The 27,972-nt window shown below is 37.0% G+C and overlaps 2 protein-coding genes and 1 non-coding gene across 6 annotated transcripts; all 3 read left to right on the top strand.

Annotated features, from left to right (window-relative positions):
- The first annotated feature begins 800 nt into the window (after positions 1-800).
- On the top strand, positions 801-15,006 carry promL (prominin-like). 4 transcript variants are annotated; one of them, XM_068292809.1, is made up of 14 exons: positions 801-944; positions 8,811-9,475; positions 9,551-9,698; positions 9,967-10,095; positions 10,176-10,363; positions 10,438-10,602; positions 10,673-10,803; positions 10,866-11,201; positions 11,305-11,414; positions 11,474-12,431; positions 12,507-12,646; positions 13,103-13,162; positions 13,244-13,435; positions 14,589-15,006. In XM_068292809.1, exons 2-14 carry the CDS (start codon positions 8,995-8,997, stop codon positions 14,698-14,700), a joined length of 3,150 nt encoding a protein of 1,049 aa, XP_068148910.1. In that variant the 5' UTR covers positions 801-944; positions 8,811-8,994; the 3' UTR covers positions 14,701-15,006. The 4 variants fall into 4 exon arrangements, with proteins under 4 accessions (XP_068148910.1, XP_068148933.1, XP_068148917.1 ...); XM_068292816.1 differs by lacking the exon at positions 801-944 and adding an exon at positions 1,752-1,908; XM_068292824.1 differs by lacking the exon at positions 801-944 and adding an exon at positions 2,183-2,197.
- Positions 7,889-7,961, top strand: TRNAM-CAU (transfer RNA methionine (anticodon CAU)). The gene has a single exon. It is a non-coding gene; the product is annotated as a tRNA-Met (tRNA).
- Positions 15,007-17,404: 2,398 nt separating the features above from the next.
- LOC137580403 (prominin-like protein) lies at positions 17,405-20,501 on the top strand. The gene is made up of 8 exons (XM_068294429.1): positions 17,405-17,793; positions 17,863-17,970; positions 18,026-18,402; positions 18,466-18,593; positions 18,663-18,828; positions 18,965-20,190; positions 20,254-20,341; positions 20,395-20,501. Exons 1-8 carry the CDS (start codon positions 17,405-17,407, stop codon positions 20,499-20,501), a joined length of 2,589 nt encoding a protein of 862 aa, XP_068150530.1.
- Positions 20,502-27,972: the final 7,471 nt, after the last annotated feature.

The raw sequence follows: 27,972 nt of genomic DNA, 5'->3' as shown, positions 1-27,972 counted from the left end.
TTGTTGGACTCCAATGTCGGAGTTCGACTCCTTTACCGGATGTTGGTACTATTTTTTCACGATTTTTACCCTTTTGATCGAAGTTGGGGACTCTTTTGCATGAACTGCGCTCTTTTGTTGCATGTTGGACAGACATGACAACCAGTGTTGCCGAATCCGCTATTTTGTAGCTAGATTTGGCAACTTTTTTGGGCCGATTGCTGCAAAAACTTTAAAACAGCTATATGGCTACAAATTTAACTATTTTCAAAAGCTACATTTAGTTAAAATAATAGTCAACAATATCGGAGTTGGTTGCATATTTGTTGGTTGCGATACTTTTTTTGAGAGAAATTTTCCAACACCATTTGACAAAGTGTATTGCATCGATATCTTTATAGATAGCGATCACTCAAACAAGAAAGAAGAAGTAAGAAACCACTATTTTAAATATATGTACCTACATATATACATATTAATACGAGATTTGACTTATAGATACATATGGCTTACGCCGACAGGGAAAATGTTGTTTCGACTATGATGTTCCGACAAAGTGCCATATTATAAAAGCGACGAAGGCGTTGAAAATGATGAGTTGGTGTTCATCGATGAAATAATTACAACATTGAATTAAATAAGTTGAATTTTTATTTTAAAACAATGTTTTCATTTTAGCTACTTTTTATGAACTTTTAGTTTGAAATTTTAAAGTCAGCTACTTTTAGCTATTTTTTGACCTCGCCTTGGCTACTTTTGCTGGAAAAGTTTCGGCAACACTGATGACAACATGTTCAACAGAGCCACTGGCTATAAATAGACCCGCCGTCAAACATATTTGAAGTGAATTAAATTGTTAACCAAAATAAAAATACATAGAAACGTCGTTCGTGCGTGCTCCGTGTGTGTGTTTTTTTTTTCTGCAAAAATCTTAATTGAAAAATGGCCCAATAAAACTGAGAAAGGTGAATGAAAACAAACTAATTCTGAATAAAACTTGATCTCAATTTGTGAAAAATTCAGTGTGGGTTTCACATAAAGTGTCTTAAAAAAACAACTGTGTATCTGTATCCGTTTTTGTGTCTAGTCTGGACTGCACATTAAAGAAAAAAACGCAAACAAAGAAGTGTTTTTTTTTTACAAGAAGCAGTAGAAGCAGCATCGCGACAGCAAGGGCGGGGGCTAAAAAATGCATAAAACAAAACGAATAAAATAACAAAGGAAATATAATAAAAAACACAGTATTGTGTATTGTGTTTGTTTCTGCCTGTGTGTGTGTGTGTGTGTATGTAAACAAATGTTTTTGCATTCGTTTAATTCTTATGCTAGTCTTTCCCTTCTCTCGCTCGATTTCCTTTGCTCTCTTTCGCTCTTTCTGCATCTTCCTACGTTTGTACACCAATTAGGACAGGGACGTGCCACTGGAATCTGTATTGGTGGTGAATGCTTGGGAGGCTGGTTATGAGTGTCAGGAGGGGGGAAAAGGTCGGCTTGGCCTCGCAACATTCTGCATTGCCAATGTTTGCCCTTTTTTTCTCATATCTTCTCCGCACCACCCACCACTTGCTTATGGAAATTGTTAGGAATGAATTTTTTGTTCCGATTTTTTCTGTTACTGTATGTTTTTATATTGTTTGTTTTTAATTAGTTGAAATTTTACTGAATTACACAAAAAAAAAAAAAAAAAAACAGACACAAAAACGTGCATATATAGTTATATTTGGTAAATTTCTATCTTTTGACGACAATTCCGGATCGAATTGGATATCTATAGCCTTACACACAGACATATGCATGTGCATTATACGTAATTAACTGTTATTATCCTGTGTATATCCAAAATTTGTTGTTTATATATATATTTATACAGATGTATATATATATATTAGTCGAACAATAATAGCTGCAGCTGGAATATAACCCAACCAAGTGAGTGCATGTTATGCTGGGCACGCCCACTGCCCCGAATTCTATATCATTTCACAGTGGTCCCCTCCCCTTAACCCTTTTTTCCTGTACATATGTGTGTGTGTTTTGTGTCGGTAGTGAGTAAGTTGGAGCTCGAGCTTCTTTCTGGCATTGGGTAGCTAATTGGATTTGGAAGTTGTTGTTGTTCTTATTCTTGTCCCATCATCATCATCATCATCCAAAAGCCAACTTAATTGGCTTAAGCAAAAAAGCAACAAAAAAAGGAGAAGAGAATTGTTTTCCCTATTGGGTGAGTGAGTGTCGCAACGCGGTGGGAGGTGGAGAAGGAGTGCGACTAAAAATTGAACTTGTTTATTTCAATTTACTGGAATTATTTCAATTGCCAGGCCACATTTCTGTGCATGATCACTTATTTTTTCCTAACCTCTCTTTCGCTCTCATTCTGTCTCCCTCTATTTCTCTATTACTTGCACTCTGTGTGTGTGATTTAGTTTTTGCTTTTTTTTCACCCACTTGATTTACCGTTAAAAGTAGCCGTCTAACAGCTGGGAACGAGTATAATTAATTTATCGCACTGCTTTTATTACTTAAGTTCACACGGCTCTCTTTTGCCCTCCCCCACTCTCACTCCCATCAAAACCGGAGCCACGACTCTTTGTTATCCTGTGATAAATATTACACAATATCTTCAATCTTTCAAAAAGTTTGCTGACAATAATTTTTTTATCACTTGTCTTTCATTGAGTAAAATATGTATGTAAGTATAGCTTCTATAATTTTTGTCTAGCCTAATATACTCTCACCTTTTCAATCTGTTCGATGGAGAGACAGACAGAGAGAGAGAGAGTTAGGGAGCATAAAAAAAATCTATGTACTGCGTTTCCGCAGCAGCCACCGCAGGTACACTCAGACAAAACACACACACACAGATACTTACATACATAGACACATCCCTGACCTGTGTTAGATACATATTAGTTATGATATACATGTACATATACATACATATGTACATACAATAAGAGCAATGGAGTAGTCAGCAGAGTGCTAGTTAGAGCTCGAGCCAGTGGCCGCCTGTCTATGTCTATATGTATTTATAGCTTGACACACACACACTTACATGCACACATATGTGAAACGTTTGCATGGGGCCCTTTCGCTCGAGTTACAGAGGAATTTCTTTAAAGCGAAAATTCTGAAATATTTATACAAAAAAATAATAACAATCGGTTGACCAAAGCAAAAACAATTTCAATTGTTTATAAATAAGTTTGAATTTCCCAATAAATCATAAAATAAACCATGGGATATCCAATTATTCAGTGGCTACTGTAGTGTGTACCATGTAAAGTTCTTCCGTTCAGATCGTCCCAGTTTCACATGACTCTCTCTCCCCTCCTCTCCCTCCTCTCGGCACTTCTTACGATTCTTCTACTTCAAACCATCTGAGTGAACATGTGTGTGTGTATGTGTGTACTTCCTCTCATCTTGGTTTTTTGGTGATACATTTTGAAAAGCTTATCGCTTTGTCTCTGGCTATTCGAGTTCGGTTACTTACTTTTTTGATTCGACAAAAGTTCTTTGTGCCAATTCAGTTTTTGCTTTCTTGATTAGCTTCCCCGTTTTGGAGAGGTGAGGTGAGTCACAGTGGCTTAACGAATTTCTCTTCGCTATGTCTCGCTGTACCGGTTTTTCCTGCAATATTTATTACTACTTATATTTATGTACAAATGTACATATGTATGTACATATGTATATATTTTTGTTATTTGTTTGTTGCTATGTTTATTTCTTGCTTAAAATGTCAGTTTCTTGGATTAGCATCGTCTTACTGACTAAAAAAGCTGCCTTGAAATGCGTACCTAAATATGGCTGGTATATGGGGCTACGATTAAATTGAGTGCGACCTGAATTTTGATTCAAGTTAATTTTTAGATATAACAAATTTGTTTAACACATCACTATCCATTCCAAGTTCTTATGATTGTTCACTTTCTAAACTCACCTTTTGTCGATTACTATCAACGACAAAGATTTAATAAAGACAAATATATTTTGTAGTTTTGTTATGCTTGCTGGAATAGTATTACACCACATTCAAGCATCAGAAATACAAACAAATGCATGTGTCATATCGACAGACACAATAAAAACTTGTCTAAAGATATGACCTCCATTGGATCTCCCATTTACCTAATCGCACTCGGGAGTTATCTTAGCATTTCTTATTTTTCTTTGTATTCATATCGCTGTTTTTTATCATTAGTTTTTATTACGAAACTATACAAAACGAAAGCCATATCCAATTAGAACGTCATTACAGTTAGACTGTTTTAACAATTCATAATCAGTGACTCCTTTACTTTTCTCTCAAGTCAGAAGGTGCAATAACGCGAAAACTTAATGATCAAACTGTTTCAACTCTTTTTTGTCTCATGAAATCGCTTTTTAAATGAACCAGCGACATTCATATTGAATCTGCATTACTTTTATCAATACAAGTTTTGGGTTTTGGATTTCAAATCAGTAGAATAATGAAGCAAGTAAGTCGACTCGTCGACTTGGGTATACCATACACCAGGCGAAACAAATATTTCAAATTTCGAAAACCAAATGTATGTCTATTAAATTGTTTTTACATGTTTCATAGTATGTGCTATCTCGCTCACTCTACGAACATACGAGCACTCTAGCGCCGCCACTAGCCAACGGCCAATTCTGGCCTTGTGGACTGCTTTGTAAAATACGTTCATACGCATATTTTGCATGTTTCTAGTCCGATTTCAATAAAATTCGGTAGTTTTGTAGAAATAGATAAGAATAATTAGTCTGCCGAATTTGAATGCGATAGTCAAAAATCTACAGGAGAAAATCGGTTTTTTCTTAAATATGGAGGCGGAAGTGGGCGTGGCAAAATATGAAAATAGATGTACCCTGCGCGCATACTAAGCCAGTGTACATACTAAATTTGGTGACTTTAGCTTTGTTAGTTTTTGAGAAAATCAGTTTTGTTTAATTTGCGGGGGCGGAAGTGGGCGTGGCAAAATTTTTAAATAGCCAATATCTGCGCGTCTATCAAGCTAATCTGCATACCAAATTTGATGTCTCTAGCTGTTATACTTTTTAAGAAAAACAGTTTTATGTGATTCCTGGGGGCGTAAGGGGGCGTGGCAAAAAGTTTGAACAATCAGTTTTTGCGCGCTAACTAAACGGGTATACAAAATAAATTTGATGTCTCTAGCTGTTATACTTTTTAAGAAAAATAGTTTTATGTGATTCCTGGGGGCGTAAGGGGGCGTGGCCGAAATTCCAATTAACTCTGTACGCGTGCATAATACACGAGTATACATACCAAATTTGGTGGCTCTAGCTCTTATAGTCTCCGAGATCTGCGTGTTCATACGGACGGACGGACGGACGGACGGACGGACGGACGGACGGACGGACGGACGGACGGACGGACGGACGGACGGACGGACGGACGGACGGACAGACGGACATGGCTAGATCGACTCGGCTGTTCATCCTGATCAAGAATATATATACTTTATAGGGTCGGAGAAGCTTCCTTCTGCCTGTTACATACATTTTCATAATGCCCGAAGATTTTCTTGGAAAACATGGAGAATAATCTAGAATCTAGATTTCTTAATGTATTTTTTGCAAAGTAAAGTTTCTAAACCCCTTAAATCTTGAGAATGAGACTTATTTAGCTTGATTGTCTTAGTTTTGTTTTTCATAGAATAGCATTTGTATTAAATATTTGTTTATAGTTTTATGTCTTCAGCAGACAGTTTATTTAGAGAAATTTTTCACACATTTTTCTCTCTCAATTATTTGCAAGAGGTGTAAACTGAGATAAGGAGAAGTCATTGTATACCATATATGTATGTATGTACATACATATGTATATATACATATATGACAAATGACTGACATCTCTCTGCTGACTCAGAATCAACAATTATAATCTATTTGAATTTTATAAGTGCATATAAATTTGAACTTGTGTGGGTGAGAGTGACTAAATGCAATAAGTGAACGATTCAAATGATTGCATATACGCGGATTACTTCTTTGCAGCAGCCGAAATAAGAACAAACAAAAACAAAAAACAACAGTCATAACGAGAGTTGTCCTAGTCAGTGCGCATGTCCCTATCATCATGTATGAGAAGAGCTGCAAAATGTTTGGTTTTTTGGTTTATTTTCTTGGGTTTTTTGTTTTATTTTGGACTATGTTTGGTTTGTTTTTTTTTGGCCTACCTGAAAATGCCGGCACATGCCACCTCAGGCAGTTGAGTTGAGTTGTCGTCGTCGTTACAATTCATCCAACCATCCATCTCCAACAAGCATTAGTTGTTGTCGTCGCTTTGTTTTGGGGCTCCTTCCAGCAGCAGCATCAGCAGTGTGGTTCTTGCTGTCGTCAACCCGTGTGGTGTCAAGGCCGTTTGTGTGCCTTCTCCTGTAAGATGGTATACAGATTTTTCTGCAAAGCAACAGAAGCAGCGGCAGCAGCCCAAATGGCAGGAGCATAAGCATCATCCAGTTTGTTCAGTCCACTCTACTCCAGTTTGGTTTAGTCCTTGGTTAATCGGTTGTTATTTGGTGTCTGTCGCATACGCGGCGTATACGCAATTAAAATCACACTTCAGGTCAGTGTGTTGGACTGTGAAGCACACACACTTTGTCTATCTATTTTTACCACAGCCATTAAATCCAACAGCACTGGAAAGTGAGCATAAAAACAAACTTAAGGCGAGATAAGTAGGCGGCAAATGCAGTGCTCCAAATAATGTGTCTGTGTGTGTGTGTGTATTGCGACAAATTCTGTGGTGGTCAGACGTTGGGGCAAGGCAAACATAAATGTAATCAACCGCCTTGAATGGTTTGCCTTTCCTTCGTCTCGCCTCGACTCTTCCCCTGCTCCCTGCACCCCTTGCTCTTGGCTCCGACAACTCTATTACTGTCCGGTACGGTCATAAAGTTCATTAAACTTTGCTTTTGCTTCTTCTCTTTTTATGGACGACATTGGTCATACCAAGACTAATACAAGAAGCGAGGGCCTTCATCACGATGATTATGATGATGATAGTTGTTTGATTTTAACCTCCATACAAAATGTGCACATATGTATGTATTATATGTATGTACATGTATAATGTCAAAATGAGCACACCCAAAGAGAGCAGGTGTTTCATACCTTAAATGTTAATCCAAATTTTTCAAATCATTGTTGTTATAAAATATTTATATTTAGTCTTATTTTTAAAGTCATGAGCCCTTCTTCTGTGAATCACAATATGATTGTCTTTCATTCTTGTATAACTTGCCATAAATTCTGTTTCTATAAAGTTTTTGTTACTTTTAAGCTTGATTTCAAAAGGATAACAGACATTTCCACTTATGACTGTTCAAAATGATTTCAGAACTCCAAACCAAACGTCTCCGAGTCAAAATTCAAACGCGTTTCGAAGCTAACTGTGATATGCCTTGATTTCGTTAGAGATTTTGCCTTTCTCTCGTTCTACTTATAATATGTTCTGTTTTCCTGTATTTAATGTATGTATTAGAATTCTATCTGTGAATTGTAAATTTAAGCCATGACCTTGCCCAATATATCGTTTTTAAGGATTTCTTATCAAATTAAATTCTAATATTAATGAAACATACACAAAACTTTTGTCGCTTTCAGGAAATTTCAACTTTTATTGTCACATACAACAAATTTTTTTGTAATTTTGATATGAGGTGATGTTCTCTATATAAAGTTTATTTTCATCAAGAGATTTTAAAATCTGAATTTTGCCCTTCCCATGACTCAGTCAGATTTAAATGTATATATAATTGGCATTATAAAACTGCAGTAGATTGCTCAGTGAGAGAGAGTTTCTAATAATATGCTTATCTGAATGTAGATAAGGCTAGAATATTTCCGGCTAATAGGTAAATTCTGTGTGTTTGCCGCTTGGCTGATCATGGCCTCGGTGGCGCAGTTGGCAGCGCGTAAGTCTCATAATCTTAAGGTCGTGAGTTCGAGCCTCACCCGGGGCATGTAATTTTTTTTTTTTTTTGCTTTACTTCTTTTGTGTTTATTTTGAAACTATTTTCGCTTATGCTAGCAATTTCGTTTTTATGTAATTATGCATAAGTGAATACCGCACAGTGGTACACAAAAAAAATATTAAATATATTTTAAAATTAAGATTTCACAAAATCTGAAGAAAACCTTTTAAAACAATGGGTCAATATTTTAATATTTAATGTGAAATATTTTGGAGTTGTTTGTTTAGAAACTTCTAAAGTCAAATCTAAACAAATTAAACCACTGTGCGGCGGTGGCAAGTGCATGAGTCATAAGAGCGACCCCTGGTGGTGTTTTGGTGGTTGGTGGTTGGCTGGTGCATTCAACTTTTGTTGTTAAATGTTTAATGATAGATGGCGACAGGTTCAGGTTCTTTGTGCCACCTGGAGGCTGCTGTGCCTTTTTATCCCTCTCTTTCGCTGTCTCTCTGAGTTTGTCTCTTGCCATACAGTTTGAGTTTTGCAATCCTTTTTTATGCATTTAGCGCCACGCCTTACGATTGCCTTTGCCGTTTATTGGCCTTAATTGATGTCAAGTGATGGTTGATGTGTTTTGTGTCCTGCAGAGCGATGTAGAACCAAGCCCAAGATACTATTAACATCATTCACGGGTTATGCTTAATTTTCTTAAGCGAGCTAAGAACGAAATGGGATTGGATTTTTGTAAGAAACGTATTTTACTGCCCTGGCACGCATTTATAATTAGGTCAAGACATGCCAACGTCCCATTTCAGGGAGTGGGCCCGGAGCAGCCTTCCGTTTGCAAGTTTCTTCTGCTTATTTCTAATGCTAAATTTAATTTCCATTCGACTCTTGCAGGCAACTGACGCGTGAAATGGGTGCGCGTTATCACATCCACAAGGAGACCACGATCATCAGAGACAGAAGCAGCAGCAGCAGCACCAACAGCACTGTGTGTTAAGAGTGTCGAAAGTTAGTGTAGTGTCGTGTGTGATTGAGTGAAGAACGCATCTGAAGACAAAGGGTTAAAGCTAGCAGCACAATGACTGAAATCCTTGACGAGCCTCAGCCGCAAGCTGAGACTAAATGCAAAACTAAACGGGCTCACAAGCGGCGACAGCGACGAAAGCGTCGCCAAATTGCTTATCTAGCCATATGCAGTTTAAGTGTGGCCGTATTTGGCTTTATTTTGGCCACTTTAATACGGCCAAGTGCCGCTCAGAATAATGGAAAACAAACGGTAGCAGGAGTAGCACCGGCAGATAATAAGGGAATCGCCAGTAGTAGCAAACAGAAATCCGCAGATGCGCCAGGATATTGGCGCAAGGACTATTCAGGTCATGGCACAACACACGAACAACAGGGGCAGGTCCATTGGCCGCCAGTGGAATTCACACCATATAAATCGAAAGCCAACTATACAAAGGATACATGGGCTACCTCTACAGCCATGAGCCCTATATATAATTTCACGCACTTTCTATACGATTCCATACTGACATATGAGCCTGCCTTACCGCCAGGTAAATATACATACATATATAGAAATTCCTTTAAAAATAAAGTCGTCTAATAACCTTCCTCCATTCCATTAACAGGTTACATTGTGATTAAGGATAAGGATACGTTAGCCCTTGGCCCCAAGGTTGAACAAAACGATTGGGCTGCTCTTTTGGCCGAGTATTGGCTGATATTAGCATGGGTGTTCTTTCTATTGATACTTATCATACTGATACCGTTTATAGCGTAAGTTCCTATAATCCTATGTACACAAATATCAATTCTGTTTATGCATCTGAACATTAAGATTTTGGCAAGTCAATTTGGGTTGAAACTATAACTCTTTGTATATAAACTTAAGTAGAATCAGGAGTGTCCATTTTGCTCGCTGATTAATATCGCGAGAAGTGCTATTTTATTATATGCAATGACTCAGTCTAGAGTTTGCTTAATTTGGTTTGCTTTGCATTTTACTTACATTAAGTTTTATTTTTTCACGTATCACGTGTTTCAGTGTCTGTTATTGCTGCTTTTGCTGTTGTCGCCGCTGTCGGCAAGGATGTCCACCTTGTACTAGCAAACAGGATGCTCGAAGACGCTGCTGCTGTGGCATTTTGCTGCTCCTACTAATCATTGGCTTAATGTAAGTTTAAATTGGCCCTATCTACTTTATTTGCCTTATACTAAAAAAAGGAGTCCGTCTTCTTTTCCTTTTGAATTTAGTTTTGGTATCATCATTGCCTTTGCCACGAATAGAATGCTCAATCAGGGCTTTGAGGACACAACCACCACAATTCGTCGTGGTAGCGAGGACACTTGCACATTCCTCAGGGATGTATCGAATCACATTTACCATTTGTTTGTCTACAACTATGAAGAGATGGAAACTCATTTGGTTGACTCCTTAAATAGTGAGTATTAATATATAGTTAAAATTGTTAGATCTTGATGAAGCTTTTGTATTGGTTTCTTCCACAATCTCTAGATGCTCATAAACATATATTCCTGGATCTGGCGGATACCTCAGAGAGCAGTGCTTTATCTGAGCTGGAACGCATATTGGATAATATGCCCGAAGCGTTGGCTTTAATGCGACAGGTGGATAAATTGGAAAAGGATTTGCGTTTCTATGGCTCTCAATTGCGAGATGGTAGATAAAGAATAATCTTAAATTTCAAAACAATGTTTCATCTGTCTCTTTCCATTCTTGTTTTTTGTAGGTGTCCGCGGTCTCAAACGTGATATTAACTACAACGTAGCCAATTTGTGCAATACACAGCAGTGCCAGAATTTCCTAGAGACCTCTAACATTGAATTAATAGATACATCGAAATGTTTACATTTCGATCAGGTGAATGCGACTAACTAAACTGGAACATAACTCAAATAATAATTTATGTTTTTTTTTTATAGATACCAAATACCACCGTCTATGTTGAGAATATGGCAGAAATAATTCAGGAACAATATGCTGCCATACCGAAAATAGCAATTGAACGTTTACAAGTGGTTAGCGAAAAGGTTCGAATGGTTATGACTCATGTGGTGCCGCCATTAATACGTGATGTCCAGGCTGGCAAGGAGGTATTCCAAACTCAGGCAACCAACATTCGCAATATTATTGATGCTGTATTAAGTGATATACATCTAAATACATTACGCTCGACCAAATCATTTGATGATGTCTATGAAAAGTTTGGCGAAGATCGAAGTCTTGTCAGTATCATTGTTTGCATGCTGATACTATTGGTAAGTCAGAATCTACATAATTAATGTCGATTATCTTTAAGCCTAAATCTTGAGCATGAAGTTTGCATTATTTGGTAATTAATGAAACTTAAACTATTTTCAGATATTGTTCGTCTTGATTATTGCATTATTGTGTGGCTGCTTTGGTAGGAGAAGAAGCGGTTATGGCGACGATTGCTGCAGCAAGGCCACAGGGGCCACATGTTTGCTACTGTAAGTGGTGGAGATGTCTATAATTCCGATCATCTTTTCATCCTTGTGTTTTATTGCAGTGCCATCTTATTGATATTCTGCGTATTTTCATTCATCACTCTCGTTGGCCTGCTGTACTTTATGATCGGCTTGGTCACATATCAGGGAGGATGCGCACCATGGAGAGATCAGGATCAAAACGCTTTGTTCCGTCAAATAGACTCTGTGATTGACTTAAATCGCTATTTACCCAAAGAAACTAATAGGGATAATGATGAATTGGTCGTACCACCATTCCGTATGTCAAATGCGATTAAAGCCTGTGAGGCAAATCAATCAATATTCGATATGCTGCGTACCAATAAAATCTATGACATTAATGATATATCTCGCATACGGGTAATGACCTTGCCCGATAACGACGATAGCGATCACGGACCCATTTTCAATGAAGATCTCAGCACTGTTGTTGTACTCACAGCTGACGAGAGGGATCGTCTCAATAAGATGCGCAGTGGCAATTTGTCAATGTATCATAGTAGTTTGTATATGGAATATCTATGCAAAGAATTCACACCCATGGATTTACGGTCATTGGCTCAAAGTTTACAGTCGCTGTATAATTCACTCGAATATCCGACGTATGCCTGGGCAAGGATACAATTCTACAATGCGGTCTACAGCATGAGGGCATTCCATGATAATTTTGTGATCAAACTTTCCGGAATTGTGGATAAAATGCAAGAGAATCTAAAGAAAATCGATGAATTGATCTTGTATGAGAATCACGATTTCAATAGCTCAATTAGCATACTAGTCGGTGCTATTATAAGATCCGAGAACTTTATACAGACACGAGGCAAAGAGTTTATTAATTTGCTTGGAGCGAATCTAACAGTTGAGCTAACTGAACAAATTGAAGACTATATCAATATGGTTATCACCGAGAGCAACGACAATGTGGGTCACTGTGCGCCACTTTCCTATATATATTATCGCGGAGTCGATTTGATATGCCATCGTCTGGTCGATCCCATTGTAAGTCCTTAATAGAAGCTCCACACTAGTTTCAATCTTTAATCCGTCTTTATTTTTGTTTGTTTGGTTTTTCAGAATGGATTTTGGGTTGGCGTTTTACTTTGCTCGTTGCTCTTTATACCCATATTATTTGTGGCCCATCGCTTGATGTGTTTGTATAAGAAAATCTATCCTTATATTGCCACTGTCGGTGCTGCAGCCGTTGTAGAGGGCGGGTATGTTGATATAAAATTTTGTTTTGTGTGTTTTGTGTTCTGTTTCCAGGCATCACTTTTAACCGCACTTAAATCCACCTTCACCCACTACTCCACTACTAAAACCCAAAAGCTGTCCAGTTTGTACTGGTGCACCTTATACACTGCCACCGATTCTAACATGTGGCGGTGGTCGGCAAACCTCTTGCGCATGCGAAAGTAAAAAAACTTCCAGACGTGAACGTGGCGGAGTTGATCACTTTGAACAGTTGAATGAAATTGGAACGTCCATGGAATCATCGGGGGTGGCGATGTCAAATAAATCAAAAAAAGATTAACATGGATTCATTTAGTTGTACTTATGTCTTAATCCCTTTTGCTTATGTGTGAATGGACCAACATGATTAACCTCTCTGTCTCACATTTGTCTCTCATTTCACTGCTAATACCGATCATCATTACGCATAACGCATGCAGCAGCGACTATTTATACGATGCCTATAGCGAGCGCGATCGCGAGCATGTGCCATTGGCTAAGTAAGAGAGAGAGATTCGAGATTTTATCGTTAATTTGAAACTAATTCTATTACTCTTTTCTCATTTAATTCACTCAAATAGTGTGCCAAAGAAACGGCGCAAGGCCTATGAACGACGACGAGAACAGCAGGAATACTATGAGGACGCATCGCCACGACACTCGAGGGCAGCTCGCTCAAACGGCGGTGGTGGCGGCGGCGGTGGAGGCGGAGGAGGCTGTGACGATGCAGCTCCTGGTAGCAGCAATATGCGTTACAACGACATGGCACCCACGTAAGTTAAGAGCCCAAGATCATCATCGTTATCAGCTTGAAATCACATATATTCCATACCATCTAAACATTCCTCCTTGTGAAGGTCTCTATTATGGTAACAACAAACAAAATCTAGCCGCTTAACCTCTTGATTGTAATTTATTTTTAATTTTTGTTTAATTTAGCGCTAAAATTATGGCCATTGATACAAGGCCAAAAGCATTGACGGCAGATGGTTACTTTTAGGCCGTTTAACTCGTTGTTTGCCAGTTGCCAGTTTCTACACTTGGTCTTTGGTAATGTGTACGCCACCCATAATAACACTCAATTTGTGTTTGTTTGTGTTCAGAGAAGACTCGCATCTCGAGTTCAAATAAAACTGGACTAACACGTGCGAAATTTCCAAAAACAAAAAGCTCTTCAAACAATCTATTAGTAAATTCTACCTAACGACTGACTGACAAGAGACTAAAGCTAGCAGCTCATTATGTTCATTTAGAAACGAGAGACGGATAGTAAGGATCTGCCACTTGATCGATCAATTTGAAATTATGGAAATTTTATGAAAATGCCTCTTATTTAGCTTTGACTCTTCCATTACAACATCGAAGAGTTTGGTTTTTTTTTTAATTCAATAGTATAATAATTAATAGTAGTTAAAAAAACAATGGCAGACTGGTTGTGGGTTTGATTCAAAATGAATTCAATTGTTCTATGTGTTTCCTTTCCTGTAGAAGTCACGTATATACTTCAAATGTCCAGCTGTTTATTGTTCATTGTTATATACCTATATAAATATATATATATATATATGTATAGCTTGTAATACCAATGCCGCCGATATCTATAACTGTGGATTCAAAGCCAAGAACACTAACTGAATCCAGAAATTCATCTATACATGCATACATACACACAAACATTCAAACATTGACATCATCAAAGTGTTATCTTTTTATCGAAAAAAAGGGCCATAATGCTCAACATCGATTCTACTAATAACAACTTTATTAAGAATGAGTAAGAAAGAGAGCGAGAGAAAACGGTAGAGAAAGAAGGAGGCAGTGTGTTGTTCGTGATTTTCTTCTTTCGTTATTACTACTTATATTTGTTAATATATATCTTTTTATATATTTTAATATAACTAAGATAATTTTAATTTGATTTGACAGGCACTGGGACCATGAGCCGCCACGCTATCATAATCCACCAGCAGCACCACCATCATCCGAATATGAGCGTCCACCACCATACTATTACCCGGGCGCCTCTGAGCAGGATTAAATCAAATCAAATCAAATCGTTCGGACTTGGGCGCAAACAGCTTTAGAGGGAGTAGGAGACAAAAAAGTGGCAACAAGAATGCAGCAAGATGCAAGAATTTAATTTTTAATACCAAAACTTGAGTTTCGCTCTATATAAACCCTATCCCTATTATTGAGACTGTACTTTAAGTTAAAGATACCCTAAAACAAAAACAAAAAAAAAAAAAAGAAACAAAAAACACAAAAACAAAAAGGAAAATTAAGAAAATAACATGATGATTGTCATTTAAATTAAATCGTCGGTCATTATTTTTTGTTAACCATATTGATTCGTTTCTTCTGTTTTGTTTAACCAAATGCCATCGAGCCAAAACACACAAGAGCGGATGAATAATGCAAATGATCTAGTATTAAGCACGGGCCGAAGCAACAAATAATGAAATAATGCATCTAGTGAAAAGTTATAAAAACGCAAAACAAGAAAAAAAAAAAAAAAAAAAAACAACAAAAAATGAAAAAAGAATAAGGAAATGAAATGAAATTTATGTTGCCAAACGAATAGCAATCCGATGATGCATTCAAATATTTAAAATGGATTTGCTCATAAACAAACAGAGTCCATGGAGAGAGAGAGAGGGTGAGAAAGGGGGATAGGCAGTTCTACCCCTGCTCATTTTTCTCACTCCATCCTCTCTCTCGCGTTCTCTTATTATCGAAAGAAGTTGTTGGCCAATAAAGCTCAGAAAAACAAAAAAGAAAACTTCAAGGAATCTCATAAATTTATAAACTCCTTTCACTTGACACTTTCAATCCTTCCTCTCCTACACCCACATATACACAGACATACACATATGGGCGATAGAGAGGGAACGATAGTAAGAGTGTGTGAGAATCTAGATTTCCAATATCAAAAAAAAAAAACTATATATATTAAAAAAAATAAAAACTACAATTATTTTATCATTGTATTTTTAGGGGTAACCAAAACCCTTAATTTCTCTTCCAAACAAAACTTTACGACACAAATCAAAAATACACCCTCCCCCCTCCAAAAAAAAAAAAAAAAAAAATGGATAAATTATTAACAAAACTGCCATTTTAATTTAGACAGCAAGACGACAGTAAACAACAAATTGTTAAGATCTGTCTCTCCAGTTTTTCAATGCATTTAATGTATTTATTTTATAAAAAGAAAAGAAAAACAAAAAAAGAAAACTGAGATTCTGAAGTTATATAATACTTCCTTAAAAACTTGCAGAATCTTATGCACACACACACATACACACACATACCCCATACACCTACATAATACTTACGATTAGTATATATATATATATATACAAATTTATATATAACACGTACTCAAACACGTTGTCATAGTTTTTAGTAAGCAGACCTAAAACCTAATGTGAAAAGAAAAACCCTGCGGCATTTCCACACAATCTAACGGCAAGAAGCAGCAAAAATAAAGATTTCAATATAGTATATAGTAAATATACATATATATATATATATATATAAATCACAAAGAGAAAAAACACACACGGAGACAACCATATGAATTGATTGCATTATAAAACGATTATTATTATTATTTTTTTTTTTTTTTTTTTGTATTACTATTAGTATATACATATATATACAAAATATGTACGAGTATATAAGTATGTATGTTGTATTTTACATTTTACGTACATTAAATGGTTTTTTGCTTAAGTCAAAAATTTAAACTGAATTTGAATTCTATGTGGTTGAAAAACAAACTTTTTCAGAATTTTACAACTAGGTGGTAATCTATATCCAAATTGTATTCATAAATTCAACGAAAAGTATCAGATAAATTCTATTTCATAGGTTTGCCAAATGCTTCGTAATGATTATTGTTGTTGTTATAGATAAATCTGAAGCTATAGTAGATACAGCTGTAGCTGCTAAGAGTTTCGGTTGATTCACGTTATGTTTATGGTTTATTCAATACAGTTTAGTTTAGTTAACGCTTATTTTAAATAAGGGATAAGTAATTGAATTGAATTGAGGTATTCAATAACTATCTTAAGAAGCTGAAAATTTGTAGAATGTCCTGAAAACTACGTATAAAACTATATAAAGAACTACATTTAAGACAAACAAACTCCAACGTCTTTTAAATAAGCCAAATTATTGTCATATTTTAAAAAAAATTTTATTTATAAAGATTTCATATTCCTAAGAAGCTTTTAAAACCATACTCCAAATTAAGATCTAAGCAAACAGCAGAAAAGAATGATTGATATCAGGAGAGTATCTTCTATAGCTGCGATCAGAACGAATAGTAGCTAACCATAGTTTATGGGTAACAATAAAAGTTCTAATAGTTTTGGTAGTGGTAAAAAATTGAGTTTAATTTTTTTAAGGCTTCGAATCAATCTCATCACAATTCAAAGTTGAAATTAGTTCGCAGCTTTTCATTAAATTTAGATAGGCCTACTAAATCATGTTAAAAAGTTTGTAGTTTAGCTTTAATCCGTTTGAGTACCTACAAATGTACAATATAAAGAGAGACAAGGACAAGCATATGCTTTGGACGTTTTGGTCTAAGTGAGACTATCTTTGTTCTTTGTAGGATAAATAGGTTTTTTTAATATATACATTTAATCTCTTCTCGATTAAATCAAAGGAGTCGACAAGTTGTCAATCAAAGAGAATAATCAATGTCGTAAACGAATTGATTTTGATTAAAGAAAATGAATTCAATTGGCTTTTGGAGCATCTGTAGCTATTGGGCATTGAAATTTCAATACGTTCTGTTGGCCGATGACGTACAGTTTGTCCAATATGAGCGCTATGTGTCCAGGTTTAATGACCCAGATTTAGGATCAAGAAGTGAAGGGGGCGATTTAGATGACTATAGGGGAGGAATATTGAGCCATGTGTATGCATTGGCCAATGATTTTACTGGTGCCTTGGTGATGGATTCAAAGAGGATACCAAAAGGTTATATAACCCCAGGTGGCAATGATATCGATAAGAAAGCCGTAGAGGACAATTGGTTGGCATATCTGCAACAACAGCGCATTCTTATGATGATAATCCTTTTCTTGATTATACTCATGATCCTGATACCCCTCATAGGGTGAGACAGAGACAAAGAATGGCATCATTTTTTTTGAGTCCTAATCGTTCAAAACATTATATCTTGTAGAATATTCTATTGCCTCTTTTGTGCCGAGGGCAGAAGGACTCCCTTGTCTGTCTTATGTACATATCTCTGCTGGGGATTGATGATGACCATTGTTGTCATTTTTATGCTGTAAGTTAATGGAAAATTTAAATTCACTATCTCGATCTCAATCGGTGGCAAAAAGTTTCTTTCTAATTTTCGCCCTAATCGCGAGTGTGAAATTGCATAATAATCTTAATGCTGTGTTAACAAGAAGCATCTGTGGAACGGGAAACTCTAGCGATTCGCCTCTACTAACAGCAGCCGAGGTGGTTAGATCCACATCGGAGCATCTGTATCATTTGCATGTGGAGAACTATAAACAGTTTCAGCAGCGAATCGAACAGATCTTGCAAAATGAACCGCAGACCATTCAATCCTTTATTCAAACGAAAGCCAATGATGCAGCCATCGAGAGATTAAGCCAAATCGTAGATAATCTACAGAACACGCAGTCTCTATTTGCCAGACTAAAGGATGAAGTACCCCCAGCCCGACATTTGGCCACTCAATTTCGAGATGGTAAAAGCTACGTTCACATCAAGTCGGTCAATATGTATACAACTTTTATATTCCAATTGACAGCTCTGCGCGATGTGAAACGTAATCTTCTGGTGACTCTCATTATACAGTGTCCCTTAAATGAATGCAAACAATTCTATCGCCAACATGCCATTAGTTATCTAGACATGGGCTGTCTGCACTACGATATGGTTAGTTTTATTTGGATATACATACATATGTACATAAATAGATTTCATTTTCATTCCCCTTTTGCTTAGTTGCCTGACACTGATGTATTTATCATATCGATTCAAAGCCTTCTAAATAGCAAATTGGTCGACTATCCACGCAATGCGTCACGCCATCTGAAGCAGATGTCGAGTGTGTTTAAGAATCGCATGAATAAACTAATCAATACCATTCAAGAGGATGTCAACGATGGCGGTGCGTAGTACACCCATGTATGTAGGTGTGACTCCCAACACACTGAATCACAATAATCGAATCTATTTTTTAGTCCTGCCCCAGCTTGTCATTCCTTTCGAAAGCCCTGTCTAATCTTCCTTATTTTCACCTTCAGGACAACAGTTGTTGAAGAAAAGCAATATGACAACTGAATTGTTGGAGAGACTTGTCGAAGAGCTAACTGCCCAGCCAACCAATCGACAGAATGTGGTAAGGAGTCCACCCGTATTAAACTTGAGGAATAAACTGGGCAAATTCTGGTTCCATATCACCGTGGCAATAATTTGGATACTTTTGTTAGTTCCTCTCCTCATACTATTCAGTTTAGCTCTGTATCTGCAGAGTTCGCAAGCCTCGAGAAATTGCCTCTGTTGCACGTTGGTGACAATATTTGTGTTGTATTTTCTGGCCATTCTGTTGACACTTTTCTTTCTCGTCCATGGGGCATTGTTGTGGCACGGATTTTGTAGCAGAAAATTTATAAAGTCAACACCAGATTTGTCGCCGAATAAAGTTCTCAATCCGAATCAATATCTGCCAGTTCGATTTGCTCTAACTCATCGAATGCCCCAGATGAGGGCAGAAGAGGCATTTCAAAGATGCCACAACACAAGTAACGAGAATCTCTATAAGTTATGGCAATTGGAAGATCTGTACAATTTGTCCGGGCTCCATCAAGAGGTAATTGAGGATATTCGTAATTGTTTGCATGAGATGGAAAACAGTTCATTGCCAGTGGAATTGGGGGAAATACATTCGCAAGCGGAAGCAGTAATTCATCAGATGTTGAGCCAAAAGAATCTTTCTAGCTATGATAGCGCGCGATATACCCGCCATCTATGCCGACAATTAATACCGGAACCGCATCCAGGTCCATTGCCAGATTTCTGGAGAAGTCTCGATAATCTGGCCAGTCGTGTGCGGGGCAATTCTTTGCTGCGAAATCAGATTGTGAGTTTGCAGGCCTTCCATCAGCATTTGGGGAAACCATTGGCCAAGTTTGTCAACCATATGTTGGATGTCTTGCAGAAAATTGACAATCATTTGTCCACCTTGAGATCAGATTCTGATTCGGATACTGGCAATTTCGGCAAGTCCATGAGGCTTTTGCTTAATGAGATTAGAATGGGTAACGAGTTCGTCAAAAGAAAAGCCAATGATGTCACCACATCGATGGGTCGCAATATAATCAAATATGTCGATGATAGTCTAACTGGCTATATTCATATGGTGCGGAATGTTACCGAAAATGATCTAAACAGCTGCTCCCCCTTGATGCGCAGTGAAACCCAAAAAATTACCGAATACAGTGGTCTCTGTAACAGAATTGCCAAGCCCATGGTGGGTAGTCCTAAGAAATGTTCATGGCAATCACAAAGATTTCGTTTTTCTCTTCCTCCATAGAATGCCATTTGGTTTGGTCTCTTCATTTTTTCAATGCTCTTGCTTCCCTCCCTTTGCTGCATTCATTTGATGCGTTGCAATTTGGAGCGTTCGAATTATATATACGAATCAGATCCTGAAATGGTGACAGTTATCGAAGAGAATTATATGCCCACCAATTTGGTGGTGCTGCCACCGCCGCAAGTATCAGCCTTGCCCCGCTGCTATTGTCCCTATCATGTCAATTTGCCCATGGTTCCGGAAACTAATGTCGATCTTCTGCCTGTGGAAATCTATGAGAATCAACTTGTTAAAACCAAGCGGGAGTAGTCGTATGTCAGTTGTCTGATTTTTATATTTTTGTTTTATTTTTCATCAATTTACTAAATAATAAAACAACAAAGATATGAAGTTACTTTGGCAGTTACCTGCCTATATTTTCATTGTGTTTTGGCCACATCTTTGGAGCTGGCCAAGCCGTCATGAGGGTATGGCTTCATCCATGGCCATGGATGACAATAATAATCATAGTGCCATAGTATCTCACTATCGATGGGAAGAATACACTAGCTTAAGCTGGCCAATCGTATACAATATACCATTGGATTGTCGTCTCAATTTGAAATTCCTGTTGCTAGTATTAATGGCATTGCCTGTCTATAAGATGGTACTATTTATCATTGGGTAGGTACAATTATTCTTACTATTAGATCCTAGAGATCGCAAGTGGGTCATAACTTCCATCCTGTTTACAGAAGGCGTCACAGTCGTTTGATTGCAGGCCATGCGCTGCTTTGCACAGTCCATTATGAAGAAGTCTCTTTATCCATGTCGTCGGGGCCACCACCGCCGAAGCCTGCGTTGGCTGTGGCTCCAAGACCACCACCACGCCGCCGCCGACGACGTTGTGCTCCGCTACCACCTTCCGAGAAGCAGCAGGACCTGCTCTTGCAGCAGCTACCACAGATGTTGGATCCATATCAAAGTCTGCGTAGACATCTAAAACGTGCTCATGATGGATTACAGAAGCCATTATTAGCTCCGTCAGTTCCTGCTCCATTGGTCTGGATGCCTTCATCTAATGAGGTAGTTACACCTGACATTGTCCTGAGATCGCCACGGAAACGTTGGTTGAAGTCAAGGCCAAAATGGGTGCGTTTGTTTTTGGAGCGCTTCAAGAGAGATAAGACTCAGAGCCATCAATTAAATACCAGCGACAACAACAACAACAACAGCAGGAACAACAAAATAATTTCCCATCTATGGGAAAAATTCAAATCAAATCGTACCAATCGAAAGGCTTGTCATCCATATGATGAACACATTGATATATCGTCGCCATCAACTTCCAGTTCGGTTAGCTCTAGTTCCAGTTGTTTCTATATCTAAAGATTTGTGAAAACTATTTTTGGAACAACCTCGCATATTCCTGGGAAACTCTAATACCCAATTTGGTAATGGATATTCCGATGAAAATGCGTTGTCATTCCAATATATACATACATACAAACACAATATATACATCATTATATTTCTTAACGATTAAACGATTTCGGCCTTGAAAGAGCTTTTTGTGACTTTATTAGAACACATCCGGTGAAGGCAACAAAAAGCCATGGGTCCATACATAAACAATTGACTTAAGCGACAAACCTCGTTCTCGCATCAATCATGTGCTGACAAAATGCTCCACTACCGGGTAAGCAGCTTGAGAAGACCGATCACTGAGCACTGAATCATAAGGCGACCCCTCGACAACGACAACGACAACGATGAGCAAAAACAAAATAGCGAAACGAAACGAAACAGAAACAAAGATTGTCATCACGCCCTCCAGCTTCATGTGCAACATGATTATCTTGCCACAATGGCAGGAAGGGAAACTAAGCCAACAACAACTACAACAAGCAAAGCAACCAAAGAGCACATATGTATAATAAAAAACCAATTTTTTCCCTTTTAATATAATCTACAAAAACCGAAATGCAGATACTCTGCCATAGTTAATTAATGTTTTATTCATAGATTCCTTTCTTTTCCTAGACTTGCCTTTCTGGCAAGCTTTCTACAAATTTGTTTGTCCTTAGGGAACCTTTAACTCTGGGGAATGGCGTCTACTTCCAACATCCTGCAGAGACTTTCAAGCAAACTGTGGCTTGGGTTTGGCATTTAATCTCTTGGATACATATAAAACTCTTTTAAAAAGGAAACCATCAGACTCAAAGGACAGGATGCAGGTTGCAGGTTGCAGAATTACACAGAAGGAAAGACAGGGACTATCTAATGTTTTTCTTACAATAACATTGCAAAATCCTTGCGTGCCAAAAGAAAATTGACAGTACCAGGTCATATGTACATATATCGCCTCTGGAATCCACGTTTATAGATAAAAATAGCGTCTTTTTGATGTGACAATCCCTTTTATACTCCTTAATCTATTGCCTTTTTTAAGTTGGTTATTGAGAAACTTTAATTTATTTTAAAGCATCATTTTAACCACACAAATGTACTCACTCTAGTTAAAGTTGGTAGTGCATCATCATCACATACACACACACACACACACACACACACAAAACACTCGAATCAGATGTACCCCTGACTCCCAGGTGAGTTTCATCTTTTTTTGATTTTGAATCTTTTTGTTTGGGTTTTTTTTACTTTATTTTATATTTGTTCTTCCGCAGGAGAAACTGTGTGTGTGTGTGTCTTGGCATTGAGGGACACCAGATTTCGGTTTCGAATTACCCACAGAGTCAAGAGAGTCAGTCACTGGCTTCCGCATGGTGGCTGACTGGCTGACTGGCAATGGGAGGGTAATATTATATCGTATAGTTGTAGGTACTTGCCGCACTTGCCACCAGTTGTAGTAAGTAAGTAGTGGGTAATGCAAATGAAAAGTGAAAACCAAGGCGGCACCATCATCACACACACACAGACACATATGTACATATACTCATATGATTTTCATAATTTTTAACTAAAAATTAAATCACGTTTCTTATCAGCTGCTGTCGGTGGCGCACACACACACACACACACACAGACACACTAGCAAAAGCCATGCCGGCAATGATGATGATGATGACGATGGTGATTGTGAGTGCCTTTCTTTTTCAACAATTACCAAAAACAGAAAAAAAAACCAACCAAAAAAAAAGTAATAATAATAATGCCAACAATGAAAATTTCACTTTCAATTTATCCGCATGTCTACATACACACATACATATGTATATCAGTATGTGTGTGTCTGTATGTGTGTTTGGGTTTGGGTTAAGGCATGTTTTTTTTCAGCTTTTTGTGAAGGTTAAGTTGTTCGATTTGATATTCAATTGGTATAACGGTTTCGAAAGCCCATGCCAAGTCAATGCACTCTCTCACTAGGAAGGTTCACACCTGCATAGCATAGTTAAAATACATATATCTAAAGGTATACATGGATCTTGAGTGTTTTGGGGATCAATCGATTCTAAACGCATTTCCACTTTTCCAGCTTTTAGAGCATGAAATCTTTCATGGCTAAACAGAGCATTGCATTTTCCCATTTTCACAAGAAAATCCAAAAAAAATAAGTGGTAGGGGGAAAAAAGAAACACAGAATTGCAAAAGCAGCAAATGGTAAATGGTAAATGGCACGCAATGAGCATTAAAATGCACACAATTAAGTCGAGCAAATGATTTACAGTGAAAGGCAGTGAAATTTATGGCATGCAAAGCGTGAGAAGAGAAAAAATAACCATCTGCATCTGCAGACACTTTTGTTTCATTCTTTTTTTTTGAGAACAGAATTTCTTAAATTTTCCTTTCTTGTTTTGTTTTTTTTTTTTTTTTTTAATCATCAAGCATTAAATCAGAGTCAATGTTGGAGTCACTTTCGCTTTCGTTTCAGTGGGAGTTAAATTATATACATACATATGTATATATTTGGGTTTTTGTTGTTTAGCATTGGCAACAGCTATTGGCTATTTTTTGTTTTTGTTTTTTTCATTTTGACCATGGCCAGGGATTGAAATTGAGAGATTGATACGGAGTGTGTGTGTGTGTGTGTGTCTGTGTGATTGGTGGGGTGACAGGCTTATGAAACCCTTTTCTATTATATATATGCAAATGAATTAGTTTAGCTTTCCACCCATACTAGCTCTCTATGTGAAATGTTATGTATGAATCCAGCTTAACTCTTTAAAGTTGTTGTTGTTGCTGTTGGTTTTGTTTTGTTTTATTTCGTAAATCATATTTTGAATTTGCATTTATCAAGAGTTTGTGTGAAGTTTCGGGAGATAGAAATGAGATAGAGCTGCTGTCGCCCCATAAGGTTGGGTTATGCTAATCAAACATGTTCATTTACAAAATCGCCTCCCCCCAAACTTCAACCAAAAAAAAAAAAAAACACTTTAAAGATAGGACAGGAACTAACTTAAACCAAAATTTAAAAAAATACGTTGATTTCGGCTTTATCGACTTTTTCTACACACTCTTATTTGTGCCAAATAATTTTAGACTTTCTCTTTCATTGAGAATGGGTAGGAGGATCATTCTCATCAATAAAGTTGGTTTAGAGGGGGTTAAAGATCCTAATTCAAAATCTTCAAAGGCACATAAGAATAAAGTATTCTACGCGTCTTGATTTGAACGAGGTCCGATACGAAATAAGAAGAGCTGTTTCTTGGCCCTTCTTTTGGATACCCTTTTTCTTGCCGCCAATTACTTCATTTACTAAACTTACCTTAGTACTTGGAAGTTACTGTTACTTAAATAAGCATTCCACAGAACCTATTTAGATAGAATTGTTGATAGAAACATTTTAACTATATCCATTTCAATTACGTTTAACAAGATGAAGCATTTGAACTAAGAAGCGTTTGCTAAAGCATATTTTATCTATGAGTATAATGAAAATAATAAAATTGTTAAACTTGATTGAAATTTTTCATCGGTTGGACTAGTTATCATATATGTATGTACAGCATTTTGCTCGTTAAGCGAAACAACATAAAATAAACTGATTCATAATACACTTAAAAAATAACTAAAAACCCATCAAAACTTAAAACCAGAGGGCCGGGGCTAACTTCGACCGCGTCAAAGCTTGTATACTCTTCCAACTTTTTTGGTAACTCTTTCCTTACCTACATATTAGCCATCAATGTGGAAGAACGTTTTATCTAAAAAGGCTTATGTTTGCGAAAGAATAACCTACAATCATAGGAAGATATTGATCATAGTCACTGTTTTCCACCGATCGTTCCTATGGGAGCTATATAATATAGTTACCCGATCTTTATCAAATTTGGCACAGTCGTTTATAGGCGCAATAAACTCTGTAATATTAAGTTTCACGATAATAGCATAGAAAATAACGAAGTTATTGAGAAAAGTCACTGTTCGTGACTTTGGGGTTTGTATGGGAGCTATATGATATAGTGGTCCGATCCGGATGAATCCGAGATATACAACCCCTGCAGTATATACAAGCCTACGTGCAAATTTTCTGTAGCTCTTACGGTCTAGGAGGAGTTTGCGTTGATCCAGACGGACGGACGGACGGACATGGCTATTTGAACTCGTCTCGTCATGCTGATCAAGAATATATATACTTTGTATGGTCGGAGATGCTTCGTTCTATGTGTTGCACACATCTGACCAAAATTAATATACCCTTTTTGCAAGGGTATAAAAAAAAAAAAAATTCGCAAAAATACATACATATTTTTAACTCAGTTTTTATTTAAAGTAATATGAACAGAATCGTATTTTTTAAGGAACTGAATAGGTTTCGGACGAAATAAGGCGTCTTAAATGGGAGAAGAAAAAGTTTGAAAGTGAAAATTGTTTTTTTTTTTTCTAGATGGGTAAAATGGTCACAGTGCTCAGCTCTAATCTGTATATTCGGGATTTCCCCTGCAATTCAGATATTCACCGTTTTCTTTGTTAGTTATTCCAGACTTTTCCTTAAACGAAACTTTTTTTACCCAAAATAAAAAAAATGGTTTATGCGAAATGTTCCACTGCATTCAAATACAAACGGTTTTGGAAACTTTTGGAACTATCAGCAACTACGCAGTCAATAAAATGTCAAAAAGATATAGAAATAATTGCATATATTTTTAGTTTTTGCTGGTTTATTAACTTTTGGGTATTGGACATTTATTTTTGCCAACAAATTTTTTAATCAGAGTCACCTGCTTGAGAGAGATTCGTTTGAGAATGGAGTTTGCTTTCGAATCAGAAGTATTTCTGTCTGCATTTTACGATTAAGCTCTTCCTTTAAGCCCTCTCGCTGTACAAAACGAATAAAATATGTTTTTAATGTTCATTTTCTACATGTGTTTACACATTAAGTTAGTTAGGTTGATTAGGTTTAGTTGGCGTATTTACTTTCTTCTTGAAATTATTTTCAGCATGACAAATCGAGATATTGATCTAGTTTGGGAACTTTTATTTATATATTTGGAAATACTCACATGATTACTTGACTATAAATTCTTGTAAAAAATTTCGAAAACCAGTCAAAAACATCTTAACTTTGGACATTATACGAGAAGTGTATTAACGTATGAGTGAAATATAAAATTGATAACAAGCATTTTAAAACCAGTTGACTTGAAATTTAGTCCATAAAACAGCAGCAGCAACAACAACAACAACAACAACAAAATAACTAAATGAAATAAAATGTTAAATGTTTAACAATTAACAGAATGTTAAACTGTTTTTTAACAGTGACTGAGGCAGAGACAGAGGCCTGGGCAGAGCCAAGTTTGCTGCCTAAGTCTTTTGTTTTTTCTTTTATTTTGTTTTTATACCATACACCCATAGGGTGAAATGGTATATTAAAGTCGCCAAAATGTATGTAACAGGCAGAAGGAAGCTTCTTCGACCCTATAAAGTATATATATTCTTGATCAGGATGAATAGCCGAGTCGATCTAGCCATGTCCGTCTGTCCGTCCGTCCGTCCGTATGAACACGCAGATCTCGGAGACTATAAGAGCTAGAGCCACCAAATTTGGTATGTATACTCGTGTAGTATGCACATGTTCAGAGTTAATTGGAATTTCGGCCACGCCCCCTTACGCCCCCAGGAATCACATAAAACTGTTTTTCTTAAAAAGTATAACAGCTAGAGACATCAAATTTGGTTTATATACTCGTTTAGTTGGCGCGCAGAAACTAATTGTTTAAACTTTTTGCCACGCCCCCTTCCGCCCCCGGAATTTACATAAAACTGATTTTCTTAAAAACTATGACAGCTACCGACATCAAATTTGGTATGCAGACTAGTTTAATAGACGCGCAGAAACTGGCTATTTAAAAATTTTGCCACGCCCACTTCCGCCCCCGCAAATCAAACAAAACTGATTTTATCAAAAACAAACAAAGCTAAAGTCACCAAATTTAGTATGTATACTGGCTTAGTATTCGCGCAGAGTATATATATTTTCATATTTTGCCACGCCCACTTCCGCCTCCATAATTAAGAAAAAACCGATTTTCTCCTGTAGTTTTTTGACTATCGCATTCAAATTCGGCAGACTAATTAATCTTATCTATTTCTACAAAACTATCAAATTTTATTGAAATCGGACTAGAAACATGCAAAATATGCGTATGAACGTATTTTACTACGCGGTCCACAAGGCCAGAATTGGCCGTTGGCTAGTAGCGGCGCTAGAGTGCTCGTGTGTTCGTAGAGTGAGCGAGATAGCACATACTATGAAACATGTAAAAACAATTTAAT

Source organism: Drosophila tropicalis, unplaced genomic scaffold (genome assembly GCF_018151085.1).
Source record: "Drosophila tropicalis isolate 14030-0801.00 unplaced genomic scaffold, ASM1815108v1 contig_1190, whole genome shotgun sequence".
NCBI classification, from domain to species: Eukaryota; Metazoa; Arthropoda; class Insecta; order Diptera; family Drosophilidae; genus Drosophila; species Drosophila tropicalis.
Note: the sequence above shows the minus strand (reverse complement) of the source record. Positions and strands in the feature narration are given on the sequence as shown.

What these genes read in the sequence shown, in the direction of transcription:
- promL (XM_068292809.1), top strand. Translation starts at nt 8,995, where the DNA reads ATGACTGAAATCCTTGACGAGCCTCAGCCGCAAGCTGAGACTAAATGC. An exon ending in TGAGCCTGCCTTACCGCCAG is followed by an intron (nt 9,476 to 9,550) that starts GTAAATATACAT and finishes TTCCATTAACAG; the next exon opens with GTTACATTGTGATTAAGGAT. An exon ending in TACAACGACATGGCACCCAC is followed by an intron (nt 13,436 to 14,588) that starts GTAAGTTAAGAG and finishes TTGATTTGACAG; the next exon opens with GCACTGGGACCATGAGCCGC.
- LOC137580403 (XM_068294429.1), top strand. Translation starts at nt 17,405, where the DNA reads ATGAATTCAATTGGCTTTTGGAGCATCTGTAGCTATTGGGCATTGAAA. An exon ending in ATTGTTGTCATTTTTATGCT is followed by an intron (nt 17,971 to 18,025) that starts GTAAGTTAATGG and finishes GGTGGCAAAAAG; the next exon opens with TTTCTTTCTAATTTTCGCCC. An exon ending in GCTGTCTGCACTACGATATG is followed by an intron (nt 18,594 to 18,662) that starts GTTAGTTTTATT and finishes CCTTTTGCTTAG; the next exon opens with TTGCCTGACACTGATGTATT.